A 19,552-nucleotide genomic window follows, 5' to 3' on the forward strand; every position below is an offset into this window, starting at 1 on the left:
ACCTGGATTCTCATATTGGCTCCTGATACGTCTCCAATGTATCTATAATTTTTGATTGTTCCATGCTATATTATATTCTGTTTTGGACATTATTGGGCTTTATTATACACTTTTATATTATTTTTGGGACTAACCTATTAACCGGAGGCCCAGCCCAGAATTGTTGTTTTTTGCCTATTTCAGAGTTTCACAGAAAAAGAATATCAAACGGAGTCCAAACGGAATGAAACCTTCGGGAACGTGATTTTTGGAACGAACGTGATCCAGAGGACTTGGACCCTACATCAAGAAAGCAACCAGGAAGGCACGGGGTAGGGGGGCGCGCCTACCCCCCCCCCCCCCAGGCGCGCCCTCCACCCTCGTGGGGCCCACGTTACTCCACTGACGTACTTCTTCCTCCTATATATACCTACGTACCCCCAAACTACCAGATACGGAGCCAAAACCCTAATTCCACCGCCGCAACCTTCTATACCCGTGAGATCCCATCTTGGGGACTTTTCCGGAGCCCCGCCGGAGGGGGCATCGATCATGGAGGGCTTCTACATCAACACCATAGCCTCTCCGATGATGTGTGAGTAGTTTACCTCAGACCTTCGGGTCCATAGTTATTAGCTAGATGGCTTCTTCTCTCTTTTTGGATCTCAATACAATGTTCTCCCCCTCTCTTGTGGAGATCTATTCGATGTAATCTCTTTTGCGGTGTGTTTGTTGAGACCGATGAATTGTGGGTTTATGATCAAGTTTATCTATGAAAAATATTTGAATCTTCTCTAAATTCTTTTATGTATGATTGGTTATCTTTGCAAGTCTCTTCGAATTATCAGTTTGGTTTGGCCTACTAGATTGGTCTTTCTTGCAATGGGAGAAGCACTTAGCTTAGGGTTCAATCTTGCGGTGTCCTTTCCTAGTGACAATAGGCGCAGCAAGGCACGTATTGTATTGTTGCCATCGAGAATAACAAGATGGGGTTTATATCATATTGCATGAGTTTATCCCTCTACATCATGTCATCTTGCTTAAAGCGTTACTCTGTTCTTTTGAACTTAATACTCTAGATGCATGCTGGATAGCGGTCGATGTGTGGAGTAATAGTAGTAGATGCAGGTAGGAGTCGGTCTACTTGTCTCAGACATGATGCCTATATACATGATCATGCCTAGATATTCTCATAACTATGCTCAATTCTGTAAATTGCTCAACAGTAATTTGTTTACCCACCGTAATACTTATGCTCTCGAGAGAAGCCACTAGTGAAACCTATGGCCCCCGGGTCTATTTTCTATCATATTAATCTTCCATCAACAAGCTATTTCTTGCACCGTTTTTATTTTGCTTTATTTACTTTGTATCTTTATCATAAAACTACCAAAAATATTATCTTATCATATCTATCAGATCTCACTTTCGTAAGTGACCGTGAAGGGATTGACAACCCCTTTATTGCGTTGGTTGCGAGGATTTTATTTGTTTGTGTAGATGCGAGGGACTCGTGTGTGGCCTCCTACTGGATTGATACCTTGGTTCTCAAAAACTGAGGGAAATACTTACGCTACTTTGCCGCATCATCCTTTCCTCTTCAAGGGAAAACTAACGCAGTGCTCAAGAGGTAGCAGCTCCTACATATTCTACGAAGATCTTTATCGGTCAAACCGCACGACAACATACGTTGTTCCCTTTGTCATCGGTATGTTACTTTCCCGAGATTCAATCGTCGGTATCATCATACCTAGTTCAATCTCGTTTCTGGCAAGTCTCTTTACTCATTCCTTAATGCACCATCCCGTAACTAACTCATTAGTCACATTGCTTGCAAGGCTTATAGTGATGTGCATTACCGAGAGGGCCCAGAGATACCTCTCCGATACAAGGAGTGACAAATCCTAATCTTGATCTATGCCAACCCAACAAACACCTTTGGAGACACCTGTAGAGCATCTTTATGATCACCCAATTACACTGTGACGTTTGATAGCACACAAGGTGTTCCTCCTGTATTCGGGAGTTGCATAATCTCGTAGTCAGAGGAATATGTATAAGTCATGAAGAAAGTGATAGCAATAAAACTAAATGATCATAATGCTAAGCTAACGGATGGGTCTTGTCCATCACATCATTCTCTAATGATGTGATCCCGTTCATCAAATGACCACACATGTCTATGGTTAGGAAACTTAACCATCTTTGATTAACGAGCTAATCAAGTAGAGGCATCCTAGGGACAGTCTGTTTGTCTATGTATTCACATGTACTAAGTTTCCGGTTAATACAATTCTGGCATTAATAATAAACATTTATCATGATATAAGGAAATATAAATAACAACTTTATTATTTCCTTCCTTCAACCCCAATTCCACTCGACCAAGATAGAGTCACTCGACCACACGAAGAAACACTCGGAGTACAGAAGGTCTAAGGTCACCCGTGGATGGCAACGGTCAGGCGTTCACTCCGTAGCTTTAAAGATCATTTATAGTCATTCATAGCTAGCGTTACCAGTAACGCCCCTGCCTTAATGTACATTGAACCATGTGTAACTGAGGGCTGGAGAGGTTTGGTATGCTCTATATAAGCCACCCGCCTCCTCTGGCACAAGGGTTCACACCCCCTGTAACTCTCACGCATAATCCAGTCGACAAAGCCTCCGAGCACCGAGAGGTAGGGCTATTACTTCCTCCGAGAAGGGCATGAACTCGTAAATCTTGCGTGCACAACCTTGTCGTAGCTAGGGCCTTGCCTCCTCCTACGTACCCCCTATTCTTACTGTCAGACTTGCTCCCACGACATCACCCTAACAAATTCACTACCAATTGAATCCATATCAATCTCGATGACTGTTCCAAAGGGAGGTCCCCAATTCACACATTCCACCACTTGATATTCAGCGTGAATTACATGTCTATATGGGGAGCTTATATAGTCTAGGCGTACCCGACAAATGATCATGGCTACCCTTAAAAAGAGGAGGTGGGTGGGTAGAGAGCTAGGTCATTTTGTGTCCTTTAAAGGCCTCTAGTTGGGCTTGGAGGTGAGTTGTAGTCCATTAATGAGGGCATTTCATATACGGCGTGTTAAGCACCAATTAAAGTGTATTTCATACTTGGCGCACACCCCCTTCGCTCCGGGCTGGTCCATCTACTCCTTTTTTTCTTCTGTTTTTAACCCCAAAAAGGGCACTAGGTATGATTCGAACCCACGACCTCCGCGTCTAGTTTAGCTAAGTAGTCAACCAAACACACACTCCGATGTGATTAGTTACATCCTTTTTACTATTTTCTTCTTTCTTTTGCTTTTTTTCTTCTTCCTTATTTCTTCTATTCAAAATGCATGAACTTTTTTTTAATCAAAATCAACGACCTTTCTCAAATCCATGAACTTTTTTTCCAAATCCATTGAACTATCTTCAAATTTCCTGATTTTTTTAAATGGTGATTTTTAAATTCATGAGATATTTTTAAAAAACCATGAACTTTTTAAAATTTGATGAACTTTTTTAAAATTTGATGAACTATTTTTTTCAAAATCGATGAATTTTTTTCTCAAATTTGTGAACTTTTTTCCCTAAATCCGTGAATTTTTTTGGAATTTTCTTCGTGTTTTACATTTTTGCATTATTTTCAAAAGTCAATGGTTGACTGGTGAAATGCGATCGATTGCTCGCCTTCTACATAGGCCGGCCCAGTTGATTATGTGTGTGGGCACCAAGAAACTCAACCGGCGCCTAAGATGCCCAATAGGAGGTTCCATTAATGTAAAAATCCCCACATACTATTTGAAGGCCTCCTTGCTTGGAGTTGGGGCTCATGTTTGCCACAATTATTTTTTTAGAATTTTTTTAAAATATTACTGTTCATGCTAAGATCATAGGAGCTCAAACTTAGATGGTCACTTTCCAACAGTTTTGCCATGAATGCTAATGACATGCACATATAGGTGATGTTTTTCTGAACATTTTGGTATCTTATTTGAATTTTCCTGAGTTAGTATGACTTTGTTATGAAGTTTTGACAGTGACGGTCAAACGATCAGAACTGAGCTTTTTCTAGAAATTAGAGGTAAAACTGTCGAGTGGGACACAACGAAGGACATAAAATTAATTATTCCTTTTCTTTTAGGACCCTAATATGTGCCACACATGTGGCACGAACACATTGCAACTCCAAACGTTTTTGATATATTTAAGGGAGTTGGCACAAGTTCAAGCGTTTTAGGACTCTGATAATGCTTTATACCGTGACCCTTGTTTGGCACAAGTTCTGTATAGATTAAATCGTACGAATGGAGCTTCGAACTTCAAATGTGCAAATTGTCAACCGATTTCCTCTGCCTGTGACAGTCAACATTGCTAGAGTGCTACTCCCTCTGTAAACTAACATAAACGTTACAAGGGGAGTGCATTTGTTAGCCACATAAGAGAATTCCACGCAACCATAACTCTGTCCTTTATACTGGTGTTAATTTACATCTCTGACGCTAAGAGAGAGCTCAACTTGCTACGTATGTACAACCTCAGAAACTTTGTTTCCGAGAGAAAGAATATACTCCCTCTGTCTCATAATGTAATGTAAGAAACGTCATACATTATGGGACGGAGGGAGTAGCTACCGACAAAGAGCAAAAACGCAGCAACTGTAGCTTGCCATACTTGCTTTATCTACAGAAACAATTGATCGGGACAACGAAACCTTTTGGCTAAAACAGCAGCCCTAGCTCTGTGCAATGACAGAAAATTGATCAATCCTGCGACGTTGCCGAGTACTCGAAGAGAAGCCGATTGGACGGTGTGGATTGGAAGATGACGCGGAGTCTACTGGTTAGCTGGTATATCAGCGACCACTGCATCGCCATTTCTGAATCTTTCATTTGCCTCACAACAGAGGCCTGCATAACGACGGTGGTAATTCAGATCAGTTTCTATTCATGCAGCACACCGCGCAGTTCGGCTCAAATTGTTTATTAAGCTTTCAGGAAGACATAAAAGAACCATACCTGAACACGTTTTCCAAGCTGCACTTCGACCTCCGTAGCAAAAGAGATATTGTTTGCCAGTGATTTGAGTGGATCAACCGTTGGATCTACGGACAACAAACTTGGAATCTGCGGAGCATAAACCATCCGCCACCTTGCTTGTCCAAACTCACCCTTGCCTTCGATTCTTGGCATCAAAGTTTCTAGTGTTGCAGTTGCGAGTTTCTTGAATGCAAGCTGTCCGTCACCTTCCAATAGCGATTCCGCAAGCTGCGACTCAAAAACCTTTGCCGCCTATACCACAGCAAGAAACCAGAGTTGCAAGAGTTACACATAATTAGAAAAACAAAATAACTCAGGCTCAGTTAAGTCAATGTTTTAATCTCCTTATTCCACTCTTGAGTAGAGAACTGGCAAGCAACCAGCAAAAGGTTCACCAGGCAAAGGCAGATTTTAGCTAATCATAAAAACTGTTCAATTTTTAAGACAAGAAACTAAATCATGAGATTATCAGGACTACAACAAAGTTAAGCTGTAACTCATTTGTAGATGTATCTTACCTCACTAGGTGACAGAACATCCTGGTCCACGGAGCGAGTCGAGGTTACAACCAGATTATCTTGCCACATGCTGGCTCGACTCATGATTTTGAATTGCCATTCAGATCCAACAAGGACGAGATCCAGAACAGGATCTAAACCAAGATCAGGCTCAAACTTTGCTACATTTAAATGATCACTTTTAAGTCTAACCTGCAATCAGGTACAGAAATGTGAAACAACCCATTATAAACCATTTTCAAACTGGAAAAGAAAAAAGAACTTGTGCCAAACAAGGGTCACGCTATAAAGCTTACCTGAGTAGCTACCAAGTTGACCTCACCGTTTTCAAATGTTAATATACCCTTCGGTCTTATGTACTTTGGATGTACCATGCCATTAAGCTCAAGGTCACCACTGACAGCAAAGTTCAGAATTAAGGGATAAACAATTCTTAATTCTGGTCCCAGTGTGAGCTTCAAGTCATTGAGTCGGGCATCAATGTTTGGCTTAAAACTTCCATTCTCAAGAGTCCTTTCTGTTTCTGTTTGTTGACCAACGATGCAAAAAATTGAAAGCTCCAGTAAGCCCATAAAGAAAATTAGAAAAACAGCAGGACAGAGAGAGGGAGAAGCATACGCTTCTTTTAGATATTCACATCAAACGTAACGAATTGTCACATGTAACCAGTTAACTAGTTAAGCTATATGTATCGGTCAAGAACACTTGACCGATATTAGTCAATGTCAAATTAATGGAATACGTACTATCTTGCGAAGTTGACAATGCACCCAGGAAACGTGAGACATCCTGCGAAGTAGTTGTTTGACCAAAACCAGCAAGAAGATAGCTGGACTTGTTTGAAGCCAACCTAGTCGCCACAGCACCATTGCCTTTATCATGAGGCAAATATGCTTCACCATGGCTTAACCGGATCATCCCAGAGACATCTGGCCGCAATATTGAGCCTGTAACCTGCAGCTGGCTGTCTACTTGGCCACTGTACAAATCAAAACAAAAACAGTTTAGCAAATGATAAGAAGACATAATTTGGGATCCTACATATTGCATGTTCAATATGATTTTATGAGATGCTTTTCAGGTTTTGGCACAGTACTGTTAACTGTTTCCAAAAACCAGCTTTAGAAAACAATCAACCAGATCGTGGGGTGCTTTACATCACTCAGAAGCCGCTAGTCAGAAATTAAGCTTCTACATATAGTACAGAAATCTAAAAGGATAAAGTAGAAATAATTACCTTAAAACATTTTTTGCTCGTATATCCAGAACTTCACATTTCAACTCAATCTTATCACTAGCTGATGGCTCACTATTTTGCAGAGGTAGAGTCCCTTTCATTGACAATTTTCCTTTCCTCCCAACCCTGCTTTCCATGGAATTGATGAATAGTCTGTTGGATATAACATTAACATTACCAGCGAAATTCGTAAGCGGCGTCCGAAGGAAAGGAGAAGTCACAGTTGCTCGGTGAAATGATGCAGACCCATCAACAACAGGCTGATCAACAGTGCCTTTAACCTTCCATCCAAATGGCAAACAAAACAAGAGGAAAATGTTAATCAACTGCTTCATGTTATATCCAAAATAAAATAAAAAACTGTGGATTGCACAGGTGGAACAAAGAACTACCTATAAAACACAACATTTATGCTTCATAGTTTAAATCAACAGATATTTTCATCAATCACAGTTAATCTATGAAAAAATGTATGAAAAAAGAGCAATATGTTACGTTGTCCTTAGTGGAATTATGGGAATTAAAAAAGGATGGGCCACCTGAAGGAGCACATCAGCATAGCCTTGAAGCCAGTTTGCATAAGGACTAAGTGCAGTTATCAACATCATGCCACCATCCTTTATGTCTGCATTTACCCTCACTTCACCTGGTTCTAGCAAATTCCAACTTAAACCTTTTAGACTTTCAGCTAACTGAAATTCCCAACCATCCTCTGGCTTGTCCCTCACGATTCTTGTTTCACTGATATCATTAGATGATCCTCTGTCTTTCGCCCAAACAGGGATTCTTATAATACCCTGTTTACCATCTCCAGCTTCCAAATTTTCGTCCGTGGAGCTGCTGTCGACGTAAGTCACAGGAATACTACCTTGAATGTTTACATGTCCACTTTGTATAGTTGGTTCGAAATTTGCATCAAAAACAAAACGGCTTGTTGGGGTTACAGAAGCCAATACTTCAGCTCTTCCCAGATCAATGCCTCCAATGGTGCCATCAAGAAGTCTAATTTGAACATCACATTCTGGTTTTGCTAGAGTGCCTCTCAAATCTCCCTCCATGTGTAAAATACCTTTTATTGGTGTCACCCATTGCCTCAGAAAGTGAATTGAATCTGTAGTTGATGATTCTAGAGCCTGAACTAGAGCTGGTATAAGACCAACTGGGAAATTAAGCACAGCAAAGTGAAGATTTGTTAGCGGGCCAAGAATTGATCCGTCAGCATGAAGGGTGGCGTTATCCTTCTGAATAAATAACTTATCAAGACGCAGGCCATCATTATTGCTATAAGAACCAGATGCCAGAACGCGCTGTGTCTTGTATGTGCCCCATTCCCAATCTTCACCATTGAAATCAAAATCAGCCTGTATATATACATAAAGCCATTAGGAATCATGTTTACATATAATTCAGAGAAGATTGTCTTGCTGATAGTGTCATTTACAAAGTCAAGCTTCTGAGAAGTGTTAGTGTAAAGACCACTATTAGGAGTTCATCAATAATTACCGGGACAAAAGTCTGATAGAGTTAATATTTGAACATGCTCACCATAGTATCTCCATTCCCTCCTCCACTGGCATCAAGAGAACCACGCCAGTAACCTCTCAATTCAGCTAAGGCCGGAAGAGTTATATCTTCAATTGTATCATCATCCAACCAGTCGTGATACATTTCAACTGCCTGTTGCAAGCAATGGGATGAAGTTAATATAAGTAGCATGTCATAATAACAAGGGAACACACTAATAAGGGAAACCATAACTCTATGCCTGTGATACAATATTCCTAAACTCACTATCTTTAGTACCTTTATCTGGTCACGTAAACTTTCAGCATTGAACCCAACAGAATGCAAGCATTGCATGAAAAGTTCCTGCAAACAAATATAGGATCAAATGGCTGCTACCATCTAGCAGACCATAAACACCAACGAATATTATATCCAACAAAGGAAAAGAAAGATAGAATCACAAATACAGAACAAACTGCACACCTTCGATCTAGAACGAATAACTGGATCTGTACTTCGTGAAAGAAGTCTTGCCAGGGGAAGTATTTCAGCTACTTCAGCATCAGGAACTTCTAGTCTCATCCTCCACCTGCCCATTGAAGACATAATGCTACCAAGATGCCCTCCCATTGCTTTCTGTATGAATCCATTACCATGATTTTCCATAGGAAATCTATCACGTGTTCCTGGAAACACATACTCCCCTTGAAGCTCATACTTGCTATTAGGTTGCTCTAGGACTGACTTTTCCATTGTAATCTGGGTATTGAAAATACAAAGAATAGCTAGTAAGTCAACACAGCGAGGACTCACAACTAGCTATTAAAAATAAGATAAGAACCTCACTGGAATGTATAACTAGTGTCAAGAAAAACAACCAAAGCATGCTATACATCAATTGTTTTATGTTTGTCATCTGGGAAAGGCTAACATGGGGGATGCTAGGAACCATGAAACTGAGTTATAACAGTGTTTGAAGTTTCCTTACTCCAAAAATTCTACTAAACTACCAAAGAGGTGGCAAAATTCTTGATTACAAGTAATACCAAACGCCTGCTAAAGGTAACACATGAGATGTGGCTTCAACCACACAAAACAAGAAAATATATGTGGGAGAAAAAAAACTCACAACATCACCACTCCATCGAGCAGCTATATCAAGTGCTTCACCAAACACACCACTAAATTTGGGACGGACCACTGATAACAAACCATGACCTCTTCTTTTCTGGAAATTAAGCTGAACTTCTGCCTGTAACAACAAAAGATCTGTTACATTAGACATCATTGGTGGATTCTCCATTTAGCAATTGATCACAATTGATTTACAACAAATACTGGAGAATGGAGCCTCCACATTTATTTATTTTTTGAGCAGAATTGGAGCCTCCACATTCGATATATACAACTTCTCATGAAATGAAAGAAAAAAAAAAGGAAAATAGTATGACTACTTAGTTGTTACTTTAGGAGCAGAAGACCACGTTGTAGTTCAAAAAAGTTTACATCAATTACAGAAAATTTATACGGCACAGAATACATAAGCTATGGACAAATAGCATAGCATTAAATAGCAGAACAACAGAAGGTGCAGCACAGAAAATGACTGATGCACATTTTCAATCCAAAAACTCCATTAACTTAACATCAGCATAATATAACATTTTATTAGACTGCATCATGTAGTTAATTGAACTAACATCTCTCCTGCGAATTTAAATTGCAGAAGTGCTTTACTATCTGACGGTATGCAAGCATCATGACTAATTACAACTCACGTGTATGAGACATAGAATCAACCAACCAGAGCTACCAACAATACAGAACCTGAAAACAGATTACCTAACCAAAAAAACACGGAGTATACCATACTCTCATCTAGGAAAATATTACCTTCTGAACAAATCCACGTAATGAAGCAAGCTCCAGCTCGTCAAGTGGCAAATTCCGAACCTTTACGACCAGAAGAAAAGTATCAACAATATCGAAATGGACTCTACAAGTCTTATAATGTTCAAGAAAGATTGCTGGCAAGGAAAATACACACACTAACACAACACTAACACAACACTAACAGTAGTAGAGTACCTCCAAATTAGTCAAACTTTCAGGATGATAACATATATTAGACTTCAGCTGCCCCTTTTGGAGGAAAATTGATAGAAGCCTTTCATCTTGAATGGCCTCATTTGTACCAAAAAACAATGGCCCGTTCACTTCTATGGAAATCTTTTCATCAGGCCTGCCGGTAGCATTTAACTATGTTGCAGGGGAATAGAGATAGTAAGAGGAAGATGGAAGATGGAAGGGAAAGAGAACATGTAGTCTATGCAGATAAAAAATAATAAAAATCAACATAAATACCAAATGCATACAGCACTCTCTTCAATTATTTGGAAGGTACGCTTGACATAGAAAATCATCACATCATATATATCCAAGGAGAAAATCTTTATATCGTGTCGAACCGTGGAGTTAGAATTAAAGCCTCTTAAAGAGTTAAAGTTACTGAAATTATGCCCGTTGCTCGCATAAGTAAAATAGTTGCTGCCACAATAATTTACTTGGGTGAAAAATTGCTATAGTTTGTCAGAGTATGCTATTATTGCAATGCAATCTGTTAAGCAGCATAAAATGGTAACAGAAGTGAATCAATTTGGATAGCAAAGTGTACCTTTAAGTGGACGAATGGCCCTCAAGCCTTGGAAAAAATAGTGAATGTATTAAGTAGACATCCATTCTTTCTATTTTTATTTGGTTCTCGTTTTGTATTGCAAGGTAATGGGCACACATTTTAGTAATTTGAAGAAGTAAAAGACGGGAAGTGTTTAAATCCAAAATTCCACTTTACAGACTGTTGAGATCTGTCTCTGTGCATGTTACTATTGATGATCCAAATTATAGCACTTAGTGCACACAACCGAGGCATGTACAAACAAATTGAATTAGGCTATAAAATCACATACAAGCAATGCAAGTCAAATTCAGAGGACGAAACAACAAAACAGCAACTTACCATCACAGAATCTCGTGACAAGGAAAGAAAACCAGTAGACTGAGGTGCCAGCATGAGTTGGTTAAGTTTTATTCCTGACAGAGAAATCTCCCCAACAAGCCTTGACACATCACTCTCAAGCTTACTTTGGTCCATGATACTTTGTAAAGCACCATAAATCTTGTCCTCAACTACCTGGCTAGGTTTCACCACTTTTCCTTGAAATTTGACCCTTCCAGATGCTTTCAAATGTAATGGCCTTGGTGTATCAAAAGGTATTGAAGAAGCTATATGAGCAAATTCGAAGCCTCGCATACGTAAATCCAAATCAACACTCTCCACAACTAGTGGCATAATCTTTTTCATTTGATACATCTCCTTGTACAGCGAGTAGTCATCAATATATGATGTTTGAATACGAGTATTTAAGTCAAAGGAAACTGATGATGAGTTAACCATGATATAATCATGTGCAATAACAATATTGCCCCGTGCATCAGAAAAGGAATCTTCTGCATTTGGTGCAGCCCATTTGATATCAAATTTCCTGTCATAAGTTTTTGTTGTCATTAGAATACCAGAAAATACATAGCTTACTTGGCCATTAGGACTCCAGATGATAGATGTAAGATACTCACGGTCTAATAAGGGGGCCAGAAAGTCTAGTCTCTCCGTTGAGCTCCCCAATTTTCAGTGGGATCAGCTGAATGCCTCCAGGTATGTACCGATGCAAAACCTTATCAAGTAAAATGCTCCCAGATAAATTAATATCCATAGCAGAATCGTCACCTTCCCCCTGCAGAGATCTAAATATGTATTATACTTGCATAAGGTGGTAAATTTATTTTGCATCATAAGAACAGCAGAGTATCTATTGGATTTGTACAGCTGGTACAGCAAATTTGTGTGTAAGCTCTTAGGAATACGCTGCGAGTATTCCATTTATTTCGGTAGAGTACAGACTGATAAGTTATACACCCTCCGTCCCAAAATAAGTGCCGCTGATTTAGTACAAAGGACACTTATGTTGGGACGGAGGGAGTAGTTGCTATTTCCAATGTTCCAGGGGCTCAATAGTAGACATTCACTGTAAGCCCAGAGAAATAAACAAACAAATGGTTTAGCTAGGATGTAATTATCATGGCCGAAGTTGTGAATAATAGACCTAAGAGTTTGGAAGGTTCCTCATGAATGCATTTGCATAGTTTGTTTCCATATGTATTTTCAATTTACGAAGTCCTGATGTCTACTCTACGTTTTCGAATATCATTGTGATCTGAGATCTTCCATCTTATTCTTGATAATGATACAGAGAGAACAAATGCTTGGATGACTATAGATGTAGAAAAAAGTTGGCTGAAAATTAGCGCAAACATGAAAAGATGACTGGGTGGAAGTGTAATCAAATAATCAATAATCACAATACCTCTGGGCAAATCCATGCATTACCAGCCCCTCGAATTTCTCCACCATCCAAAAGGCATGCTCTAATACCATATAAGTCTGCAACCTGTAGCCAGTGATAACAAAGAGAAATTAGTTGTTCGAATTTCACAAATTTCAATAATGGAAAAAAAAATAGTGGCTCTATTTCTACTCACACAGTTGTCAAGGTTGAAAGTGAAATTCGCTGATACATGAGAGAAAGGAATATGATCAAACGCAGCAACTGCACCAGCCTCCTTGTTTTGAATCACAGCTTCAGAAGCTGCAGATGGAGGCATACCAGATACTGAAAGGGACTTCCTTGAGACAATACCACTTCCAACAAAAACAGGAGCATCAAGAGGTCCTTGACAATTAAATACAGCAGTAACAGCACCAGCCACCTAAATAAGATAAGAAGTGTACCAGCAGTTAAGTCTTAAAGGATGAACATCAAAATTTAGCCAAAAGATTTTTCTAAGCACATAGATCACTGATAGAGATCATCCTAAGCTATTGCTAAGAAACAAATGAGACAGAACTGCTTAAATGGTATTTCAGGCACAGTTTGCGGTTGCTGAACTGCGATGTGTGATCATATTTTAATATTTTATATGTACTGCAGTAAATAGCTCGCTTAAGAAGAATGACAAGCGTGACCAAAAATCAGTTTGGTTTCATGCCTGGGAGGTCGACCATGGAAGCCATTTTCTTGGTACGACAACTTATGGAGAGATATAGGGAGCAAAAGAAGGACTTGCATATGGTGTTCATTGACTTGGAGAAGGCCTATGATAAGATACCGCGGAATGTCATGTGGTGGGCCTTGGAGAAACACAAAGTCCCAGCAAAGTACATTACCCTCATCAAGGACATGTACGATAATGTTGTGACAAGTGTTCGAACAAGTGATGTCAACACCGATGACTTCCCGATTAAGATAGGACTGCATTAGGGGTCAGCTTTGAGCCCTTATCTTTTTGCATTGGTGATGGATGAGGTCACAAGGGATATACAAGGAGATATCCCATGGTGTATGCTCTTTGCAGATGATGTGGTGCTAGTTGACGATAGTCGGACGGGGGTAAATAGGAAGTTAGAGTTATGGAGACAAACCTTGGAATCGAAAGGGTTTAGGCTTAGTAGAACTAAAACCGAGTACATGATGTGCGGTTTCAGTACTACTAGGTGTGAGGAGGAGGTTAGCCTTGATGGCCAGGTGGTACCTCGGAAGGACACCTTTCGGTATTTGGGGTCAATGTTGCAGGAGGATGGGGGTATTGATGAAGATGTGAACCATCGAATCAAAGCCGGATGGATGAAGTGGCGCCAAGCTTCTGGCATTCTCTGTGACAAGAGAGTGCCACAAAAGCTAAAAGGCAAGTTCTACAGGACGGCGGTTCGACCCGCAATGTTGTATAGCGCGGAGTGTTGGCCGACTAAAAGGCGACATGTTCAACAGTTAGGTGTAGCGGAGATGCGTATGTTGAGATGGATGTGTGGCCACACGAGGAAGGATCGAGTCCGGAATGATGATATGCGAGATAGAGTTGGGGTAGCACCAATTGAGGAGAAGCTTGTCCAACATCGTCTGAGATGGTTTGGGCATATTCAGCGCAGGCCTCCAGAAGCTCCAGTGCATAGCGGACGGCTAAAGCGTGCGGAGTATGTCAAGAGAGGGCGGGGTAGACCGAATTTGACATGGGAGGAGTCCGTTAAGAGAGACCTGAAGGATTGGAGTATCACCAAAGAGCTAGCTATGGACAGGGGTGCGTGGAAGCTTGCTATCCATGTGCCAGAGCCATGAGTTGGTTGCGAGATCTTATGGGTTTCACCTCTAGCCTACCCCAACTTGTTTGAGACTAAAGGCTTTGTTATTGTTGTTGTTGTTGTTACTGCAGTAAATAGCTACAGAAAAAAGAAATGGTAATATTAAGCTGGTCAGACAAACGGGATTATCACTATCCACACGAGAGTGGTCATTTTGCTTCATCAAGAAGTTGATTTTTAATGCTAAGAACCATGATAACTGGTATTTTAAGATAAATCACAAGTGTCATTGTCGGGCAATTCAGATGAGTGGAATAAACCATCTATCATACACCTACATACAAAAGTCAGGTTGTGCAGTGCATTTTATATTAAAGTCAAACTTATTTTTCGTGTTGTGCCATATATGCAGTTTCAGTATAGCTAACTCCAGATATGAGTTCAGATGGATCATCACATTGAATCGGCTGTACAAAACAGAGTCTATTGTTTTTCGCTGCATGCAGGAATCTAGTATTTCCAAATAAGTCAAGTATGTCGAACCGGAAACATCAGAGGCTTCATTTTCACTGACTTCATAAGCGCGTTAACTTCAACAGATGGAACCTGGAAAAAAAAAGATATCAAGTAAATGTATGAGTTGCTTTTTAGGGGACTACATGTATATACAATGTAATTAGCAACTTAAAGATACCTGGCACATTAGATGGAACTCTCCATCCTCAGGATTTAAACCAAAATCGCCGGAAGTTTCAACCGGAACATCACCAAACCAACCACTTGCATTATGCAGAAATACTCTTTGACCACGGAATGACAGAGTTGCCACTATTTCCTGAATATGTTCAGGCTTCCATTAAAACTATAATCACTTGGAATGTTTGCAGCAGTAATATTTGGAAAGTAGTTACTGTTTGCATATCAAAGTACGGAAATTCGGAAGACATCTGAGCACATGTGGCCTAGTTTTCACATCAGAGCCAAATGTCAGCGTCTGAAATAGATGCTTAATTTGAAATGCTAATGACTGATCTGTTTCTTACTACACTGCAGATCAACAGCACCCACCCTGAGGCGCCCTGAGAACACGCTATATAGCAGGAGCAGCCGCTAATATGACAATATCGCTTCTCCAACACCTCATTCTTCAGTCTCTTTCTCCCTTAGCTAATACATTATGCCAGAAACTTGTGCATCCAGCATACATGTGTTGAAGTGTATGCCTAGCCCTTTCTGGCTTTCCATCAGTTCAGACTTTTGGTTGCGTTGGCTAGTGCATGAAGCTTAACATGGTATATGTGGATTGCCTAGCCCTTTCCATGAGTTCGGACTTTTGGTTGTGTTGGCTAGTGCACGAAGCTCAACACCATGGATATCATTTGTCAATACTGGAAACCATAAGTATAAAATGTTGCTTATAATGAAGTATGGCCAATTGTTGCACATCAAAATCCAAATGTTGGGTAGTCGATAAAATTTCCACGTTTTAGAAAATGCTAGGCAAACCCACATAGTACAGAAGTTCTTTCCAGGAAATTCAACAACAATTAAACTGGCCCACCTGATGATTCATCTATTATTCCTGGAAACCCTCATGAATTTCTAGATATACCCCTGATTCTAGTCATTTCAACAATATTCACCAGCGACCAATTGTGTTTACTTCTAAAGAAGTAACTAGGCACTCATTTTTCACCCGCAACACAACACTGTAGTTATTGGTAAAGTAAGGGGTCAATGACCTACGAGAATATTGGTAGCTCAGGTTAATGGCAAATCAACAAGAAGGCATTAAAGCCATGTTAATCTGTCTTGTGCCTATGAAAACTGATTCCTTGCAAGACCCTACTTATTACAAACATGCAGAATTGGAAAAACAAATGAGGTAAGGCATAAGTATACCGAAAATGATGAGGGAGCATCTAATATCTGAAAACCTAGGCCTTTCACATCAAGCTGGCCATGAATGCTCGGAAAGCTATCACCTTTCGACATACAGATATGCACCTGGAGAAGGAAAAGGAGAAATATTGATGTCTGCATTTAGTATCTCCAAGCATGAAAAAAAGCAGTTCTCATGAGGCATGTATGTCTAGAACTCTAGATGTAGCAATGTAGCATGAACCTTGTGGCAAGTTCAGTTATTCATTAAGTGCATGTGAAAGTCATGTCCAGGTATTGTCTAAATTGTATGCACAAGTGGCTGATATTAATAGTGAAATTGAACATGTAAGAGATTAAGTTTAGAAAAGCACCTCACCAGTTGCTCTTCCTTTGTGCCAGACAACTGGTATTTCTAGGATACGCTCAAACAGCTGCACATGAAAATTGTCCTTCAACACAAGAACTAAGAACTGTAGCATCTTGTATACATAATAAAAGTAGGTGCATTACCGGGGCAAAAGCATTGACTACATTTAGATTAGCATGCCATGTTTGCTCCGCTATGTCAACAAAGACATCTGTAGAAAGATAACCCCCTCCTTGAGAAGTTTGATCTTGTCTCCACTCCATGCAGTTCCCAGTGACATGCACATGTACACGATTATAAGAGTTTTTGAACTTGACGTGTCCATTAGCCTGTTTCATTTCCCTACAATAGTAAGGCAACGACTACAAACTTAGTTGACGTTCATTTATAATGCCGCAGTTGCACCGCAACCCCCTTTTGAAAGAGCCTATAATAATGCACTGAATAATACGAGTAAGATAAGTTGAAATATACTGTACCCTCATTACAGTAATTTACTTGACAATATAACTCCTGAAAATAAGAATTAACAATATAAATCCGAACACCGGTTATGAGAATATTTATTGTTCACAGAAATTTAATTGTTGGGGAATGCAGTAAATTCATGGGAAGGGACAGATGATCACAAAAATACCCCAATATAAGTTCCAACAGTGATACACTAATAGTCTAATACATTTTGAAAATGCACAAGAAAGGACAGAAGAGCATATATTTGCAATAGAAATGGCAAATGATGAGGTCAAACCTTGGTTCCTCATCACCGTATCCTAGAAGCATCAAGTTCCCTCCACTGAAATAAACAGAATCCAGTGTGATAGGAAGCATATGCTGAGCCCCACCAGGATTTATCTGGTCAACCCCTTCTACGAGTCCAGCAGGGGCGTCTTCAAGACCGATAGCAAATCGCGACTTCAACTTTTGAATTTCAACACCCAGAGAAGCATATGGTGCATTGAAGTTAACACGGGAGCCCTTTGCCTGCAAAGGCCAAAATGACTGACCAATATTATCTTCAGAAAGACTCTCAAATTCCTCCAACATGTGGCCTTGGTACAAGTTGCCCTTGCGATGCTGCACATCTTCCAAATGGTTGCATACCAACATTTTGTTATCGGAGTGATGCAAACTATGCTGTCTAGGTTGTTGATTATGAGAATGCTCCGCATACACATCATTTGCATCGATGATTGGCATTGCACTTGCAGATTTTCCTTCACCTAGACAGTCCAGACAACGACTACTATTTGGTGGCAATTCACCAGAATTCTCTGGTGCCGTATCAGAGCTGACAATTGGTGCATCATTTGAAGTGGCTTTGCCAGAACCAGCATTTGCATGACCTCCTCCGTTAAATGAATTATTATTCCCAGAACCAGGGGATGAGTTATCAGGATTACCACCATCCATGTTTTCAAAATATGCCACAGCAGCCTGTGCACTACGCCGAAGGATCCTTTCCTGAGAGGAATTGTCGATGCCCGATACCACCTTGCTGTGACCTTTTCTCCTGTACCTTCGCTTGGTAGGGTTCGGGATCATCCTAGACCAGAAGTTGATGCCCGGGATACGCGATTTCACACCGAACGATTTCTCCAAATCCGCATGCTTTGAGCTAGAGTCAATAATGCCTGGATCCATGTGTCGATCGTTCCTGTGCATCTCATCAGCACAGAGGGGCGGGCTACTGGATTTCCCATTTCCCACAGGCCCATCATCCTCCAGCATCTCGTCAGCCGAACGTGAAGTGGATTGGCCACTGGGAACTATGTATCCCCTTTGAGCAGACTCCCGAGCAGCTTTGTCCCTCTCCTCGTCCCACTGCCCCCCAGCCTTCTCCCTGGCGAGCCTCCTGGTCTTGGTACGGTAGTCAATGCCCTCCTCCGCCGAATTCCTCGTGGGCTTCCCCTCCTCGGACGGCGCGGGGATGCCCAGCCAGGAGAAATCCTTCCTCTGCGCGACGAGCGCGGTGGGGTCGGAGAGCAGGGCGTCGACGACGACCCGCCCCCGCCTGAGGCTGGCGAAGGGCCTGACCCTGATCTTCATGACGGGCACCTCGGCGCAGGAGAACTCGTCGGCGCGCGGGCCGACGGAGCAGGTGTGGAGCGTGATCCCGAGCGGCGAGACGCTGCGCGCGCCGCCGACGCGGACCTCCCGCTGGAGGTAGTCCCCGAGCGCGGCGCAGGCGGCGGGGAGGAGGCGCGCCTCGACGAAGGCCCGCGCGCGGTGCTGCGCGTACCAGGAGAGCGCGGCGGCGACGGAGAGCACGGCGGCGAAGGCGGAGCAGCGCACGAGGAAGAGGCCCTCCCGCCATACGGAGGCCAGGGAGCCGATCAGGGCCCGCAGCGGCGGCGGGCGGTGTTCGTGGCCGTGGCTGGGGAGGCAGTTGCTCGAGTCGGAGACCCTGAGGCGGAGCAGCGGGGGCGGGTCGAGGCGAGCGAGGGTTAGGACGGGCCTCGGGACGTGGCGGCGGCAGCGCGCGCGGCGGGGCCGGCGGAGGAGGAGGGGCGGCGGCGCGAGGAAGGGCGAGACGCGGAGGCAGTGCGACATTGCGCCGGGCCTGGCCGCCTAGGTGACCATTTGCGTGCGGCGGGAGGAAGAGAGATGGGATGGGTGGGTGGAGTAGTAGTCACCGGCAGTGGGCGGGCCGAGAGAGAGAGATGGACGGGGAGAGATGCTTGCCTCTCGCTGGGGTCGTTGCCTACTTGCCGTGCTCGCTTCTTTTTGGATTTGCCGCAGATGATTTGTCTTCCCTTCGCCTCTTCTTGTCTCGCCTCCTCTTTGTGACGAAAGCGAAAGACAAGACAAGCTTATTCTTTCACTTCTCTTTTTCGT

The 19,552-nt window shown here is 41.9% G+C and overlaps 1 protein-coding gene across 1 annotated transcript; it reads right to left on the reverse strand.

Annotated features, from left to right (window-relative positions):
* Positions 1-4,420: 4,420 nt before the first annotated feature.
* Positions 4,421-19,449, reverse strand: EMB2410 (embryo defective 2410). Its single transcript, XM_048706256.2, has 23 exons — positions 17,466-19,449; positions 16,858-17,056; positions 16,719-16,778; positions 16,366-16,470; positions 15,158-15,298; positions 15,007-15,069; positions 12,870-13,097; positions 12,695-12,778; positions 11,907-12,064; positions 11,290-11,815; positions 10,362-10,532; positions 10,167-10,226; positions 9,403-9,525; positions 8,757-9,032; positions 8,571-8,636; positions 8,313-8,444; positions 7,307-8,128; positions 6,768-7,048; positions 6,277-6,509; positions 5,827-6,053; positions 5,531-5,722; positions 4,992-5,264; positions 4,421-4,883 (listed from the first exon to the last, which is right to left on the reverse strand). The coding sequence occupies exons 1-23, from the start codon at positions 19,265-19,267 to the stop codon at positions 4,737-4,739; spliced, it is 6,369 nt and encodes a 2,122-aa protein (XP_048562213.1). The 5' UTR covers positions 19,268-19,449; the 3' UTR covers positions 4,421-4,736.
* Between the last annotated feature and the right edge of the window lie 103 nt (positions 19,450-19,552).

This window comes from Triticum urartu, chromosome 3A, assembly GCF_056163025.1.
Source record: "Triticum urartu cultivar PI428250 chromosome 3A, HENAU_Tu73, whole genome shotgun sequence".
NCBI classification, from domain to species: domain Eukaryota; kingdom Viridiplantae; phylum Streptophyta; class Magnoliopsida; order Poales; family Poaceae; genus Triticum; species Triticum urartu.